At 43.5% G+C, this 18,178-nt stretch overlaps 1 protein-coding gene across 1 annotated transcript in view; it reads right to left on the bottom strand.

The window, feature by feature from the left end:
- GLIPR2 (GLI pathogenesis related 2) overlaps window positions 1-17,950 on the bottom strand; it is a 28,433-nt gene extending 10,483 nt beyond the window's left edge. Inside the window, exons 1-2 of the mRNA XM_005240323.4 lie at window positions 17,613-17,950; window positions 3,429-3,537 (exon numbers count right to left, since the gene is read on the bottom strand). Of these exons, the coding sequence (XP_005240380.2) occupies window positions 3,429-3,537; window positions 17,613-17,625 (122 nt within the window). The 5' untranslated portion in view covers window positions 17,626-17,950. The remainder of the gene's footprint in view (window positions 1-3,428; window positions 3,538-17,612) is intronic.
- Between the last annotated feature and the right edge of the window lie 228 nt (window positions 17,951-18,178).

Raw genomic sequence — 18,178 nt, 5'->3', positions numbered from 1 at the left:
ACACATTGAGCCATGGACCACAGCCACCACGAGCAGAGAGAAGGAGGAGCAGGAGGAAGAGGAGGAGATGCAAGCAAGGAATTTTGCTGTGAGATGATGGTTTAAGTCAAGTTACTCAGGTGCAACGCCCTTAAGCCAGGGATGCTTTAAGCTTACAAAGATTTAGGATTTAGGCTAACGGAAGGCCTGGAGGCTATTTTCCCTGTCTTCCATGAGCATCTGTGTTACTGCTGAGAAGGGCTTAGAAGAAATCAAAGGGCATATTTTCCACCACCATGTCCTGCCTAGCACCTGGAAATCCACTGGCCACACTTAGCTGCAGCTGCTGGTGGAAAGGGAAGTACCTGCAGCAATTGCTACAGGTGTCACCTCCTGACATTTCTAGGCCCCTCATGGGAGTAACTTAAATATTCTCAGTGAGATGGAAGAAAGACTGAAGTGGGGGTTGAAAGCAAGTGTAAAAACCCCTACATTTAGAAATGAAAACAAGCCAAATGCAAAACAAGAGCAATGTGCCAAGCAACAGTACAGAAGAGGATAGGACCACACAGAGAATCTGAGGCAACAACTGTGTGCACCTACACAGGGATAAGCAGCCCTGTTTCTATGGAAGCTGACATGTGTGAGAGTGTGGGCTGTATTTTATTATCTTATGACAATAGGGTTAAGAAGAACATCATGTGTAAAACAACTATTCTCTTTATTCAATATTGGAAAGGCTTCAGTACCAAGACAATGAAATTGGAAAGACCATTTGTTATTTCTCATGGCACAAGGAATAGGAGGCAACACATAGAATCATCAGGTCATAGATTTAAAAGTCAAGTAAGACAAAGCACTTTTCCACACTGTGGTGCAGAAGTCATCACTGAAGGATGGTGCAGACACCAAAGCACATGTGAGTTTGAAAAAGAGCTAGACAAATTTACAATGTGTGTGTGTGTGTAACCTTTAGGGCTTATTAAAAAAAACCCAAAAACCAACAACAAAGAGGATACAACCTACTACTTAGGAAAACTGTAATTTCCAGGAGAAATCTGTAATTTCCAGAAGATAATGGTGGAAGGACCACCATATTTGTTTTGTCCTGCTACATCTTCCCTAATCATTAATTACTGGCATCTGCCAGAGTTAGGAAATTGTCCAGCTGAACATTTTGGCCCAAGTTAGTATTTTAGTCATTAGGTTCTCATTTCCTTCTGTCCTAATCCTCCCACCAAAACAAAGTATTTAGCTGCCTCCATTAGTTTAGAATACATGAAAACTTGTTAGTCTGCTAGACCCTGGACTAGAGGTTCTCTAGATGTTCCTTCATGCCATATATCACTACAGTCTTGTAATTTTTCTCTTCAAGCATTCCTACATCCCAAGCAAGAGGCAAGACTAGAACAAAGTACACACCACACATGGACAAAGTTGCCAAGGACTTGGGACAAAGGGTGATTAATTCACTCTAGCTCAGGCAGCTGAAAGCATGGGATTTGCATCTGAGATCATCACCCTATGCTTCATTACAGTCAGAGATAAAGACACCTGCTGAGGGTGACTCATGCTAAAGCAGGGATCCAATAATCAGTTCATCTAACTTGTCACAATTATTGGAACTGAAAATACTAGGAAACAGACCATTTTCAACACAGATAGAGAAGCACAGGGAAGTACCTAGAGGTATGCTAAATATATACCAACGAAGATATCAGATACACCTGAAAGGTAGTGTTGTAAGGGTGAAGTTCTCTGAATTTAAGATTATACAAAATTTGTCTTGGCAAATATGAGATTTCTTATATTGCATATATTTTATTCAGATCAAACCATTTCTGGTTCTTGCTATCAACCAGTTTCACCAGTCTCTGAACATTTGTCTTAATTCTTACAAGTTCAGTTACAGACCACAACCAAAGGTTTCCTATTGTTATTCATCATGATGGGGAAAGTCAGCTGAGACCAGAGAGGACTGTGAGGAATTCCAGAGGGATCTAAAAATACCCAGCAGAGGCAACAGCACACTTAAAGATAAATGTGGAGCAATGCATATTTGCAGAATAATCTGAACTATTCATACAAGTTGACTTGTTCAAACCAGCTATAGCACTTTGGAGACACAAGTGTTATTGACAAGTCAATGGCATCTCTTCCTTGTTGTGAGGCATCATGTAAAAGAGAAACAAACCAACCCTTTGAAGAACAGAAGGAAAACCCCAGCAGATTACAAAGGTATGTGGATGAGTCATTGGCATTCCATCTCTTAGAAACACTACATCCAGTTATCATGATGACTCAAGAAAAAAAAATGTGAAAAAATCAAGACAGAATGAGATCTGTTTGCGCCAGAGGGCATGTCCATATATCACATTCATGGCGCGTTGTACAGCACAACACCTGGCAGACATCTGTGGTCTAGGAGTGCAGGAGCTGGTGCATCTCTGTGACAGTGCTGCACCACGCTGGGATGGGACAGTAAGTCGGTTTCTGGAGAGGCTGCAGTCTCTCTGGCTCCCAGCCAGCTAGCATGAAGAGGTTATGGAAGAAAGCCTAATGGGAGATGAGATCTCATGTCTGCAGGGATCAAACGGGCCACTATTTAGCTATTATGGAAAGACATCTATTTTCTGAATAGTTTAATCACCATTTACTCCTTCAGGTATCTCCTTTGTACTGTGAGAATCAGCCTGAAAAAAATGAAGATTTTCAAATCTACTTTGAAAAGATTGCTGTAAAAGGAAAGGAAATAATCTGGTTGTTGTATCTACAGCAAAAAGGACAAGTGGAATTGGACTCAGATTTCTGTAAGGAAGACTTAAGTCAGACAGCAAAAAGATGTATCTACTGTGCATTAGACTGACAAGAAGTTGTGCAGTCTACAGCACTGGAGAAGAGGTAAGATCTGTCCTTCCTGACAGACTAGAGAACAACATATACTGATTTTGCTTTTGGGGGCAGGGAAATAGGCAATTTGATCTGAAATTACTTCCTTCTGATTCCATTGATCTTAGACCAGACATCACTCCCTACCATGAAAGAGTTAGATTCTCACTATTTCAGCAGCAGTGGATATTCTCCTGCAGATGGCAGTTCATGTGACAGAGGTGATGATGAAGCACGTTTTAGGCAACTACCCTCTGCAGTGGAGACATACCAGTGCAGACAGATGCAGCCCGTGTCTGGAAAAGGATGCAAGAAAGATTTATATAGTTGTGACCACAGAAGTGTCCATGTGACCAGCCAGTGCTATACGATGGAGAAAGAAGGGACAAAAGAGCTGGGTAGGGAAACTGAAAGAGTCAAGTCCCTCACTTCTCACCCAGTAAGTCTTCACTGAATATCAGCACATCAAAAGACAAATATTTTTTTTTCAGTATGCACAGTCAAACCTAACAGATAAAAGTGTCACAAATGTCATTAGAGAAAAGAAAGACTGAACTCACTGTTGGGCTCCTCTGTTTAACTTCTTGCAGAGTTTTAAAGGGGGAACTCCATGTTTCTTCCTGTAGTCATTGTGTGCTTTCAAGACTTCTTCGGCAAATTGTTTGGAAGCTGAAATCACATCAAAAAATTGGAAAGGTCTGTCAAATACAGACATTAGTGAAGACAGAAAAAGCATACCCAGTAGCTAAGATGCTGGTGCAGGCTGGACTGAAGAAGAGAGGAATACTACCCTCATTACCTGGCAGTAGGTTGAAATGAACTGCTAATGCTTTCAATCCAGGAATTAACTCTTAAGAGACACTCCCATTGGGATGGTACAGACTTACTAAAGAAGAAAATGTGAACCATATTCCCTACCTCAATAGCAAGGTGATTTAAGGTTAGTTTGACTGACTTTCAAGATTTCAGTGCACTGCATCACCATTATAAAGTCTCAGAGTAAGCAACAAATAGGTCCTTTGATGAGATGCACTAAAAATGCAAATTATTGTCACTGTCTGCAAGAATGTTCTGTATTAGTCAAGACACCACCTAAAGAAAATGAAGATACAAAAATGTTCAGAACTATGCAAGTACTTTGAAATATACACCATTCTTTTTATTCGTTATATAGTACAAATTCATAAAAACTCAAAATGCATCTCTGTTTGGCTCAATACAAATTTAACTGTTCACAAGCAGCAAGTGGTAAGGAAAGAAATGACTGCTGGGGATGATTTTCCCCCTGCCCCCATGCTAATGTGTGTTCAGCAAATATCTGAATTCCAAAGTAACTGCAACATTTTAAAAGAACTCATGTTTGTACTTTGGTAAATGTGGGACTTTGAGCAGCACAAGGCAGAGGACAAGCAACAAGTCATACTGCAATTCACTTTGACAGCAATTTCATGTTACCTCCTTTTATGACATTTTTCCCAAGGGTCAGAGGAAAAAAAAATCCTCTCACATTAGTCACCCTGTGGAATTTGCTGCTTTAAGAAAAATTTGAACCTGAAACAGGGCATTGGGACATTTAAAGAGGTATGGATAGCATCTTCAAAACAGAAAGATAGTTTTCACTTTCTCTGCCTTGCTGAAGCTTCTGAACAGGCCAAGACATCTTTGAGTATTTACTCTGCTTTTACCATGACACAAGTTTGTACATCTATTAATGAGTTATCAGCTTCATTTCTGAATATCCTAATTAGCACCACTCCCATCATTTTCCTTGTAAGACACCTTTGAAGCCCAAATAGACCTCATGACTAAGAAGTTCTTAACCTTAGATTTCTCAGCTTCCTCTCACTACTTGATTCTAACAACTATAATCAGTTATTCTCTCCTTTATTAGCATGTACACTATTCTGCTGTTTGCGATGATGCATTTTCCCCACAGCAGAGCTGTCAGTTTCACATACTGCTCTCATAACTTTTTCCTATGGCAATTACCCAACCTGTGCTCATATATTAAGTTATCCTTGGAGTGCTCGCCAGTTTCCCCAACAGCTTTAGGATAATACAGCAGCCTAAGATAATCTCAATATCAAATGCACATAGAAAGCCATCACTGTTTCATGCATAACCTTAAACCTTTTGAACACAGTCTGAAGACAGGTTAACCTTTTCCAGACCAAAGTGTCATTGTGGACGTATATCTAATATATTCTACATCAACATGCTTTCAGGATCACTTTTTTTGGTATAGAATTGTTGGCATAAGGAACGCTGTTGAGTAAGATGAAATCTGCCCACCACCTTCCTCCTCAGGTTTTCCTTCAGTTTTGTGTGTCACAAGTTGCATATCATCAAACAAAAAAGGCACTCCATTCTGCTGTTTAAACACCCACACCCCCTTTTGCTAACAAACCTGTCCCATTGCTCTTATTACCATTGCTCACAGCTCACTAATTCTGTAAGCCGGACTCTGAAATCTCTCATCTGTGGAGTCACAGCCTATTTCTAAAGCATCTGTTACAGGTTAGAGAGGAAAGCAAGCCAGCAGCCAGTTCACTTAACTTCACTGATGCAGGAGTCCATGATTCCAGCAGGGACATTTTAAGACAGTCTGCAAATCAGAGAAGTTAAAATACATGGCTTTGGAAGTTGCACCACATACTCCAGGCTGCATTTGTCTGCACAAGACCATCTTAAAGCTTGTGGCTATTATCACCTAGACTTAATATCTCATCCACTCAGCATTAAATAGCAGATAAACAATCTGACCTGCAAGTGTGAAAGTTGCTGTTCAAATTATTTACTCTCAGTGGCAATAAAATTGAAATTCTAAAAATAAATAAATAAATAGAAATAAAAAAGAAGTCAACTTAAATACAGGCTTTGTCAACTGTCAGTCCATCCATTAACAGAAATGTTGCATAATCCAGCTCTGTACTAACATTTTGACTTACAAAGACCAACAAGATGTGGACAAAACTGCATTTCATCTAGGCACAGCAGGCACCACTATGCTGTCCCTAGAGAACCTCCATCCTCCCCTTTCCTCAAAGGCGGCTGCTAAAGAAACACTTATCTACTGTGACTCAAGCTCATGTGCTGACCGCCTCGCTCTGCATGGCTTCCCCCGTGCATGCTGATGAGTGGAGAGGGACACCCAACTGCCAGATGTATTTCAGATGTGTTTTGAAAGGCATGTTAAGTTTTTCCATTTTACCAATGTTCCATACACTGAGAAACCAGACATTAAAAGTGAGAGTTAATGGGAGTTTTCAGGCTCCCACCCAAATGGGAACAGCTTCCCAGACAGCTTTGGAGACATACTTTTTTCCCTTTGTGCAGGCTGCTTAAACTGCTAGAAGAAATTATTGCCTACTGCCAGGAAGTTAGGTTTGGCCATGGATCATTACACAGCTTAATATGTAAAACAACTAAAGGTATTAGATATAGTTGTTTGCTCCTCATTATTCAATTATTTACCTCTATTTTGAATTCTTCTGGAACATTGGCTAACTTAACGACAACACGTGACAACTAATTTCCAGTGTATGATGTACAGAGCACACCTTATAGTTGTTATGCTTTTGGACTTTCAGTTTCATTGATCAACTTCGTGTCACCACAGAAAACTGAGCAGAAGCGTCTAGGTTGCCTTTTCCAATTGGATTTTTTCCCCCTGAGTGTTCTATTTCTCCGTTTTCTTACTGTCTCTAAACATGGCCAATCTTAGTCTTTCTCAAGTGAAGAACTCTTCATGCCTGAATCCTTTCTACCTCTTCTCTGAACCCTGTCTTCTCCTGCTTTGTTTTTCCCTTAGTTTGGACATCAAAGGTGGAGACAGTCTTTTTAGCAGGGCCTGTAGTGTAGGACAAGGGGTAATGGTTTTAAACTAAAGAAGGTAGATGCAGAGTAGAAACAAGGAGGAAATTTTTACAATGAGGGTGGTGAGACACTGGCACAGGTTGCCCAGAGAGGTGGTAGACGCCCCATCCCTGGAAACATCCAAGGTCAGGCTGGATGGGGCTCTGAGCAACCTGATCTAGCTGAAGATGTCCCTGCTCGTTGCAGGGGGGTTGGATTGGATGACCTTTAAAGGTCACTTCCAGCACAAATAGTTCTATGATTCTATGAAATGGACTTCATGCAGAATCTTACACAGAAGTGTCCCATTATGTCTGTCTCAATACCTCCTTGAACTGTAACATAGGCCTCAACTCTTCACCCAGTGTGTGCATTACAGGTAAATGGAGATAATGATCCCACCTTTCAATTCTGCCCCAAAATAATTAGAAATGTGCTTGTGTAATGGCTAAAGCAACATATCTGAAGAAAGCCGCAAAATACACTTCAAAGGACCCACCATTTCTGAAAGAGGTAAACGCAAAAACCTGATACCAACAGCCCTGGCAATGTGAGTCATATCACCCAGGATATGAGCCTTCCCTGCCCAGAACCCAGGCAGGAAGAAGCCAAGAGCCAGAATACGTACAGAGGACACAAATGCAAAGTGAGCAGAAAACACATGAAGATGAAGAGGTAATTGCATAACTGTTTAAACACTGTGTGTAGTTCTGCTTTAATACTGAAATCCCTTCACTCTCCCTTGATTCTGCAGAATTGCTCTACCCTACTCTAATAGCAGAAATGGGGTGTGAAATAAGAATGCAGCAAATACAACTTTTTATATGTCCAACAGGTTTGTGAAAAAATTCATTGGAGGTCTTAGGGAACTGTAAAGTAATTGTAACAGGAAGTCCTTTGTTAACTGGTAACTGGTGAACTGCCCGAGACAACTGAAGTTACCTCTATTTCTACAAACTTCTCGAAGTATATTAACAGACTGGAAACAAACAAAATTCTTGAGTAAAAGACATACCAGTTTCTAATGACCACATTTTCTTCTAGACCTTTCTAAGAGACCTGACATATTTATTATTCATAATATTTATCCTCACTTGAAATGTAACTCCCTGGAAACTAGCCCTAGCTGAATCTTTCACACTCTTAAGAACGATGTTCCTTCAATGGAGAAGTGATGGATATTTAACTGATAGGAGAAATGTTAAAGAGGACAGCCATGCCTCTGCTCATTTTGACTCCACATAGGTTTGAAGTCACAAACACTCCAGGATGGTCTTATACTGGCTGGCCTCTGCAGTGCCACAGGGAGTGAATATTCCTTGTTTCTTTCTCCATGTAGTTTGACTGCACTTTCTTCATCTTCAAAGACTGGCCCTTAATGCTATTCCTAAATATGTCATTTGAGAGCATGGATCTGACACTCCAATTCAGGGATCACTTCCAGCCATAAAAACTGACCTTCAGTGCTAAATTCTCTAACAAAGCTGGTTGATTGCTTGGAAACGTAAAGAAGCAATGAAATCCCGTGTACGTCCTGGAGGGGAGGCAAGATAAAATGATACTACATTCAGAAAGCATTATATCCTTCATGGGTATACTTTGTCTTCTTTTACACTTCTGAACCAAGAACTCAGTAAATGGGCAACATCTCCATCCCATACAATAGGCATTTATGGGAGATAGCATAATTGTTAGTACACTATTTCCCTTTCAACTTGAATTATCCTATGACCCTACTGAAAGTTGGAAGAGAAAGTATTCCTTGTGGGAATGAAAGGAATTGGAGGTTATAATTAGACATGGGTTTTAATGGGAGTAGTTTCCCAGAACCTTCTTGTGTTTATCAGGCTGCTCAAAATAGCTTTCCCTTCAGCTCAGGAGATCCCTCTTCAGGTAGGTTCTCTGATGTCTTTCAGCAGTGACTTTTGCCTGAAACTTTCTTACATACCTGCTTATCACGGGGGTGAACTTCAGGACAACAGTAAGATGACTGAGTTAATCAAATCTGATGGACAACGTCCGCACTCATTTTATTATCTGGGCTTCCTCTACAGCAAACCGGCAACTTAATAACTTTGCATTACCTGTGCCATATGGAGTAACACACTATTTTCTCCCATACCGAATTTCAGGCATATAGCCTGATAATATGAAGCCACCGGTGTAATAATGTTTCAATGACATTAGTCGTGTCACTATTTGAGTGCAAATCCTATTCTTGCTGTAATAGACAGTGTTGATTATTTCCTCACTTAAGGCCTTTTATAAACTGTTAGGCAATTGACTGCCCTGATTAAAAAGGAACACCTGGTAAACTGGAAACAGCACAGCTCTGAGAGGCATCAGAGCCTTCTGTGATATAAACTTTTTTTTTAAAAAAAAAAGCAACACTAATCAGCAGGTTTGAGCATTGACAGAACCAAGTTCTCACTTTCATTGGAGGCAGGGGTTGGGGAGGGGAGTCCTCTGCTTGCAGCCCCTCTCTCCTCTGAACCATCAGACCAATAAGCCTGTCAACAAGTAGTGACTACCATGGAGTGGTCGTCTTGCATAAGGTTGGAACTGACTGCTCATCATATCCAGAGAAGCCAGTGTTGGCTTTGCATGAAAGACAACCAAAAGAATGATTTTTATTATTACTCTGCCGTGGAAGACAATTAAATATTTTAATCATGCCACACACCCACACAAACAACCCTTGTAGGCAGTTCATGTGTAAGCTGCTAACCCTTTTAAAGAGGCTAAGGAGACCCTCTCATAAGTAAGGCTTTGTATTCTTAAATCTAACTGCCACACAATTCTTGGGCTCATACGCTTCAAAATGCAAAGCCACAAGTGACCTGCATGTATTACAACTGACCATACCAAGCAGAAGTGAAGAAATCTTCCCAATTTCTTCTCTTCCTCTCTCCCCAAAAACGTATGTGCTTAGAGTTTCTAATTATAGTAATTTATGAAGAAAATGATGTGCGATTGTATTTACTAATGAGTAACACCAGAAATCAGAACTTCTCCACTATCAGATCTGAGCTTCAGCTATTAGATTGTGATTCCATCTTATAACATTTGCATGACAGCAGCATGATACTATACTCTTCAGCAAGTAACAACTCTTCTAAGTCTTTTGTAAGTCATTTGAATGTCTAACTTAAGTAATTTTTGTGGGTCACAGTATTTTGGATGCTGCATATTCTTGTGCTCTGTGGATGGCCAGCAATAGAGACAACCTTGTTGGTACCCAGTGCCAAGTTCATTTTACATAGAACTGTTAGCTGCCTGGTGCCAACCTAAGCCTTTGTAAAGTGAAGAATTTTGCAAAGAAGAACTGAAGACAGATTGAAGAACTATCCCATGTCTCCTGTGACATGCTCTGCCATTTCATACCTCTATCATTTATGTTCTACTATTGCTTGGGGTAGCCATACCTAACTAGCTTTCATCTCATTAGCTCCAAACCCCCCAGCCTTGCTTTTCTGCCAAGGCCATCCAAGCTAGCTAGGACAATGCTTAAAGTAGGCTTGTTTATGCACCTCCCTGAGGCATGGAAATGTGGTCATGCACATTTCTTCCAATCACTGAAGGGTAAACTCACCTATCCAGTAGCCCAGTCCAGGCAGGAAGACACAGAAAACTTTTTTTACCCATATTTATTATCAATTACATGATCTCATTCTCGCCCCCCTGCTCAACAGGCTAAACCCCAGTTCTCGTAACTGAGAATCTTGAAAAACATGGTCTTTATTTCACAGAATGGTTTGGTTGGAAGTGACCTTTAAAGGTCACCCAGTCCAACCCCCCTGCAATGAGCAGGGACATCTTCAACTAGATCAGGTTGCTCAGAGCCCCATCCAATCTGGCCTTGGATGTTTCCAGGAATGGGGCGTCTACCACCTCTCTGGGCAACCTGTGTCAGTGTTTCACCACCCTCATAAAAACTTTCTTCCTCATACCTAGTCTGATTATTATATATTATAAGGATCAGATAGGCATATTGCCCCCACACCACCCTCTGGAAGGTAAAATTCCACCTAAACCCCAAAATCTTTGATTTCACTGTTCCTTCTGCAGCTCCCCGTTGCTTACACACTGGCCTAGCTCTTAGGAACCAAAGATAAAAAGAGACTGCAGTATATGCAAGTAATGTACATGAATGCCTACACCCAGGGACTGCAGTTCCAAAGCGAAGCCTTTTTCGTCTCTCCAGAAAGACAGTGCCACACCTACAACAGTGCAATGGAAATCCTGCCAGGAGGCAGTTCAGGGAAATGTACTACTCATGGTCCTAAGTCCTTAAACAGTGGAGATGTAGAAGCTATAGGAGCTGTCATGTCTAAGCATGTGGAGGAAAAGAAGGTTATCAGGAGTAGCCAACATGCATTCACCAAGGCAAGACCATGCCTGACCAACCTAACAGCCTTCTACGATGGAATGACTGGCTGGGCAGACGAGGGGAGAGTGGTGGATGTTGTCTACCTTAACCTCAGCAAGGCTGTTGGCACCGTCTCCCATAACATCCCCACAGGTAAGCTCAGGCAGTGTGGGTCAGATGAGCAGTGGGGTGGATGGAGAACTGGCTGATGGCAGAGCTCAGGGGGTTGTGATCAGCAGCGCAGAGTCCAGCTGGAGGCCAGTAGCTTGTGGTGTTCCCCAGGGGCCAGTACTGGGTCCAGTCCTGTTCAACCTATTCATCAATGACCTGGACGAAGGGGCAGAGTGTGCCCTCAGCGAGTTTGCTGATGGTACAAGCCTGGGAGCAGGGGCTGACACACCAGGCGGCTGCGCTGCCATTCAGCCAGACCTGGGCAGGCTGGAGAGCTGGGCGGAGAGGGACCTCATGAAGTTCAACAAAGGCACGTGCAGGGTCCTGCACCTGGGGAGGGACAACCCCACGCACCAGCACAGGCTGGGGCTGACCTGCTGGGAGGCGGCTCTGCGGAGAGGGACCTGGGAGTGCTGGTGGGCAGCACATTGCCCATGAGCCAGCAGGGTGCCCTGGTGGCCGAGGAGGCCAGTGAGATCCCGGGGGGCATTAGGAGGAGGGTGGCCAGCGGGTGGAGGGAGGTGATCCTGCCCCTCTGCTCTGCCCTGGTGAGGCCACATCTGGAGTGCTGTGTCCAGTGCTGGTCTGCCCAGTTTGAGAGGGACAGGGAACCACTGAGGAGGGTCCAGCGGAGGGCTGCAAAGATGATGAGGGGACTGGAGCACCTCTGTTATGAGGAAAGGCTGAGAGAGCTGGGCCTGTGTAGCCTGGGGAAGAGAAGACAGAGAGGGGATCTTATCAATGCATAAATATCCTGGGCGAGCACCAGGAGGACAGGGACAGGCTCTGCCCAGTGACAGGTCCAGGGGCAATGGGCACAAACCAAAACATGGGAAGTTCCACCTGAACATGAGGAAAAGCCTGTTTGAGGGTGACGGAGCTCTGGAACAGGCTGCCCAGAGAGGCTGCAGAGTCTCCTTCTCTGGAGGCATTCACAACCCATGTGGACGCGATCCTGTGCCACCTACTCTGGGTGACTCTGCCCTAGCAAGGTCCTGGACCAGATGATCTACAAAGGTTCCTTCCAACCCCGACCATTCTGATTCTGTGATCAGGAATCACTTTCTCACCACTAGGGTGACCAAGCACTGGCAGAGGTTGCCCAGGGAGGTTGTGAAGTCTCCATCCTTGGAGATATTCAAAAGCCATTTTGGCATGGTGCTGGGCAACCAGCTCTAGGTGGCCCTGCTTCAGCAGGGTGCTGGACCAGCTGACCTCCAGAAGTCCCTTCCCACCTCGACTCTTGTCTGATTCTAAGCTGAGAGATCTGTTTTAGTAATGAGTCTTCATAAGGGAAAATTCAAAAACAGGTTATACCCTACCACAGTTCACCCCAAATCACTTTCTGAGGATCACTTATTAAGTGCCCAACATGTGCCTATGGCCCACAGAATTCACAAGTGTGACGAGCAAACACATAGGGTATAATTAAGCATGTATTCAATAATTTCTTAACATCTGCCTATCACAAACTATCATCAGAGTTGTTTCATGGAAAACAGGACCCCTTGCCCCCCAAATTTATGTTTACAACAAGGACATGGAGACTTCAGGAACACCTGCAACCCCATCTCAGCCTTGTGACGCACACAGGTGTGTATACAGGGACAGCCTGCACAACCTGTGTCAGAAAATGCCCCTAAACCCCGTGCCTACAATGGTGGCATGGCAAAGCTTCAGAAGGACAGTTAACTTACCATTTCATACAGCTCTGCAACCATCATGCTTAGAGCTGAAAGCAAACAAAGCCCGTACGATTTCAGTTCAAAGCCAAGATTTGGTCTAGTAATTCAGTTCCGTCAACTTTAAATTATACAAAATAATGTTTGTGGTGGCCTTAAACAGGCCCATATTATCTTCCTCCACAACACCCCAGACTACTGCTTTCTCCTTATACTTGCTTGCACAGGAGACAGTTCTGAACCAGAGTGGCTGGCCACCCACCTGGCCTCACCTCACTCCCCCTCTGCAGGGCCACCCAGCCCAGCTCTGGCAGAGCTGCTGTTCAGACCTTCAAAGACTGGGCAGAACTTGCTTACATCTGCCTATAAAAACATAACACAGATATGCACCAGCCAATCTGTCGAAGAACAGCATGGCCTGTACCAAAATAGTGATCTGAAATAGCCTTCTGGCCTGTTGAGATATGTAATAAACAGCAAAGCAGTTAAAATCAAGAGGCTCATTTTTGCATACTTTTTGCTCCTGCACATCAAGCAGCAACTGAGGCAAATTCAAATTCAGGCAAGACAGACGCTACCAACTGTCTTCTGATTGAAAACTAAGGGTTTGAATGTTTCCAGTAATAAAAGCCTTCTTCGTGCTTAATTTTATTTTTTTTTAAGAAGGATTTTGTGGAGGATTCAGAAAGGAGAAAAGATGTTTTTTGGTTATTGACATGCAACTCTATGACATAGGAAACCTTGGTAGGTTTCTCGGCTACTACAGACTTTCACATTCCATCTTATTCTTTGTGGGCCCTTCATATTTGCTTTGGTATTTATCTGCCTTGAACATGAGGAGCTAAGGCTCCTAATCTAACAGTCAACATGCAACCACTGTTGCATGGGATGGCTGCTCTCTCACTCCCCTCCTCTCCTCCACCAAAACACTGATGGTTCAACAGACAGGTAAAAATTGGGCCCAGAATACTGTTTGACGAGGCCTGATCCTTCCTGACAGACTTTTCTCTATTTGCCATTTATTGAACTTGAACCAAGCAACCAGTGTCTTATACACACAAAAACTAGAGCAGTGTGGAGTTTTTAATTTAATTAACTTGATTTTTGAAAGGCCCTTTTCCCACCACACCTCCAGCTCAGTTCTGGTGTAAAGAGAAACAGCCATTAACTTGTATTGATAATAAGTTCTGCAAATGCCCCCGTTACCGAACATGAACGCACGGTTGCTAGCAGGTTAGTCTAATTAATTTCCTCTGTGCCCACCAGTCCTGTAAAATCATCCAGCAGGAAACACTGTCATTTTGGCAGCTGGCGAATATCACATTTCTCAGAAAGCAAACAGGTCACTTCTCTAATATGCTTGTACTCTTGTTATGACCTGCTACGGCTTTCTCCCACCAAGATGCTAAAGTACAAATTTGCACTTCAGAGCAGTTGAAGATGTAGCTCACTCTGCAGAAAACACCACGGTCCCTTTTATTGTGCTCCAAAGGTACATCTTAAGAGTTAAAAACCAGCACATGCTTTCAAGGAAGATTAAAACCAGCATGGAAAACTGCAGTTTGGTTCCTATCTCTTTTCTTTTTTTCAAAATCCTTTCTCAGCCCTTTTTTTTGTATTTGCTCAACAAGCGGTGCAGTGGGTAACTCCCAGCCCTTTCTCTAGAGTCCCACCCACATTTGCAGAAGGGGAGAAAAAAAAGAAAAAGACAAGAAGGAAAAAGAAAAAACAAACTCTATAAAAAGATAGTCAATATTTAGTAAGCTCGTCCTCGTCTTTGACTGCGTCTGCACCCACTGGCCAGAAGAAACAGGCAATTCCCTGGCCGTCACCTCTGCCCGGTTTTTAGGAGGCAAGTGGGGCAAGCTCCCTTCCCCCACCAGGCAGGGCTGGAGGGGAAGCGGAAGAAATGAGACTTTGAGCAGCCTTTTCCTGCCACCATCCCAGCCTTTTTGGAGACTCCCACTGCATTAGAAATCCCCGCGCTCCCGAGCGTAGGAGTGGAGCTGGCAGCCAGCTGCTTCCCGCAGCATCGCCGGCAGCTGCTCACATGGATATCCCCTCTGGGGCCAGGGCTGGCCGCAGGACCCCGGCCTCCACCGTGCACAGCTGCAGGGGTGTCAGAGCCCTGCCAACACGGCAGTCTTAGCAACAGGGCAACAAAAAGCAGCCAGCTCACCATCACCTTGCTTCCCGCAGAAAATACGTACCCCAGCCGGTTCGGTTGGGGCTCCCCGGGATCTGTGGCGACGGGGGCCTGCACCATCTGCTAACCCAAACGCTGCCCAAAAAGAGGAGACCAAGGGGAGGGCACAGGGGGTCCTCATGTTTGGCTTATTATTTCCAGGAGCTATGGCCAGGGGAGGTGTTTTACTAAATCTGATGAGGGAGTTTCAGTATGAATTTGGTATTAGTAGCCTGCAGCTTCCAGGGAAGAAGGCTGAGTCAGACGTCTTCCGACACGCAGCTCGATTCAGTGAAGCAAAACCAACGCTAAGTTTCTAGCTCTGATACTTGTAATGAACATTGCTTCAAATGTAATCCAATAGCTATTATCAACTGTTGGAGAGCTTTTATCGAAGACCTGAGATTTTCAACAGCAGGATTTCTTTGCCTGGGGCTACTCAGACCTCAGGATAGGTTTACTGAAGACAACAAGTTAAAGAAACTGCTCTGAAAACATTTATTCTAAAATAGTGGCCCTACTCTACAGGAATTACAGCATCCTGAAGTTTACGCCTTCAGGTAATCTCTGCCTTAATCTTTCTGACACAGGAGAGGAGCGAGGACTCTGTTTCGAGGTCAGACAGATCCCAGCACAGAGAAACTTGCCCGCATCATGTCCTCAAAAGCACTACAGCAGGAACAGGAGGTATTTTGCACAAAACACAGAGGAAGCAGTACTCTGCAAAACAGCTGCTCTTGCCCATTCAAAGGCAAACCACACTGAATGATCTCAGACAGGAATTTGAAGACTTCAATGCACTGGAAAGGCCAGGTGGGATTTACTCAATAAACCGATTGTCAGGACAGGATCTCAGTTTCATGATTCATCTAAAAATACCACACGCAGCTCAAAGACATAACCTGGACCTAGTTTACCATTGATTTGAAAAGCATGACACAAGTGACAAAACATTTTTTAAATGTACTTAGATCTCAAGCTCTATTTGTTTACATAACTACTTAGGGATGCAAACGTTACCCAAGCCTCCACAAAAGGAGTTTCTAGTCTGTCATTGCTCCTAAGTGTGGACAATTAACTAATGTGCAGTAATAAAGGTGCAGGAAATAACAAAGACAGTAATTCCTTTCTGACTGTATTAGCAACTTGCATATATTAAACCAAGAGATTTTCATCATTTTGGGATTGGGAGGTGCACAGTGGAATATCTCTACCGCTTTGGCCCAATGTGCTTTGCTAATGTAATGTACAGCTACTAGACTTACCCAGTATTTGTACTTCTTATGCCATTAGCAAAGAAGTGCTGAACTTGATACTTCTCAGCAACTACAATTATTTAAATTGTTGTAAACTTATTTACTAAATCCCAATCCACTTGAAAACAGCTTCCAGGACATGGGGCCAAAACCACCCACTGGCAGCTATATGGTGCATCGCCTGGACTGGGTGTCACACTAGTAAGCCCTTTACAGTCACATTTGCAGACAGCTCTGATCTCATCTAGGATGCTCACCTTTAAAAAAAGAAAAAGGAAAACAACTCAACAAGCCCACGCTGAGGCTCACTAAAGTGTTAGCTGCACAAAGATTTTCCTCAAGTTTCTCTGGAAAAGGTCTATGGTTTTGAGTGAGTAAGTACTAAGTTTTGCTGAGCATGTTCCATACATGCTGTTTACACACAGGACAGACAGACAATACACCACCAGGCTCTGATTTCTCACATAAATAGCTTCCTAACCACAAGAACCAAAATAAGCCCTCCAGTTTTGCAGCTGTTTCAGAAGATCGGCACACATTTCCACTCATGGCTCTCACAGGACAAAGATGGAGAAAGCCCCGGCCACGAGCTCTCTCTTCTTAAGGTCTCTGGCTCCTTGGCAGCTTCAGAGGAGCTCTCCCCCCGCCGAGACTGTCACAGCAGGGCATGCAGACAGCTGGCGGCGGTGGGGAAAGGACCAACAAGGCAGCCAGCAGCAGGGAGAGACTTCACGAACATCTGCACAGCTGGGGAGAGACTTAGGAGCTGAGCAAGGCTATCCTCAGTTAAACAGTCCCCAAATCTTAAATCTAAATTCTCCTGACAGAGGAGGTGATAAGAAGCTTTCCCCACACCCCCAAAAAGCATCCTGCACCCTATTTGCAAGGCAGGTAAGTTTGGTCAGGCAGCCAGACACAAGATAATTTTATTTCCTTTATATATATAATTATTTCGTAGAGCAAAGAAAAGCTACTACAAGTTACAAAACTTAAGCTGTATATAAAATACAACTACCTTGCGCAGGTTGGGGAGGGGGGTTCGTTCTGCTTGGTTTTTTAATTTAACCCTGTGTCAGAGAGAAGGCTCCTCCCAGGCTGTACCATGCACAAATGAAAGCAGCTTTCTCGGAGGAAAGCCACTAATGCTTTACAACCCTTTCCGAGCACAAAACCCGGCACGCACATTTTAAGAACACACAGCCAACTGCACAAAGACATTTACTCACCTGATTTTCCCATGATCAAGTGGTGGTTGCGTTGGTTTGTTTGGGTTTTTTTAATTTCACCTGCTGCCTCCTCTCTTGACTGAGTTTCGCTGCAAAGTGCCAGGGACGAAGCGTTTGCAATTTCAGCTCAACTTCTCCACTCGCCTGCGACCGCTGCCGGAGAAAACCCAGCAGCATGAACCCGTCACCGCCCCTCCTGCAGCGCCATGCTGAGCCTGCCCATGCCTTATAAGGGTAGGGACACCGCTATTTTTTGTTAAAAAGATCCTGTTTCGGGTCAGGAGCTATTTCTCCACCACAGTAACCAAGCAGTTCCAAAACACCATATGTTTTCACATACCAAGTCAGCTTAGTAATCATGGCTGCCTTCTGATAAGAGCAGGCTGTGATATGAAATTCTGCTGACAAATAATTCTGCTGCCACAGCTGGCATAGCCCATGAGGTTAATTCATACAGCTAAATACTTGTTAAAATTTTACCCAGTTACTCTACATACAGTTGAAAAGGCAAGTGATAAGGCAGTTTGAAGTATAACTAAGTTTTGTGTCTAAACCAAACCGCTTTC

The sequence above is a fragment of the Falco peregrinus genome, chromosome 3 (assembly GCF_023634155.1).
Source record: "Falco peregrinus isolate bFalPer1 chromosome 3, bFalPer1.pri, whole genome shotgun sequence".
Lineage (NCBI taxonomy): Eukaryota > Metazoa > Chordata > Aves > Falconiformes > Falconidae > Falco > Falco peregrinus.
This window is presented reverse-complemented; position numbering and strand designations above follow the sequence as displayed.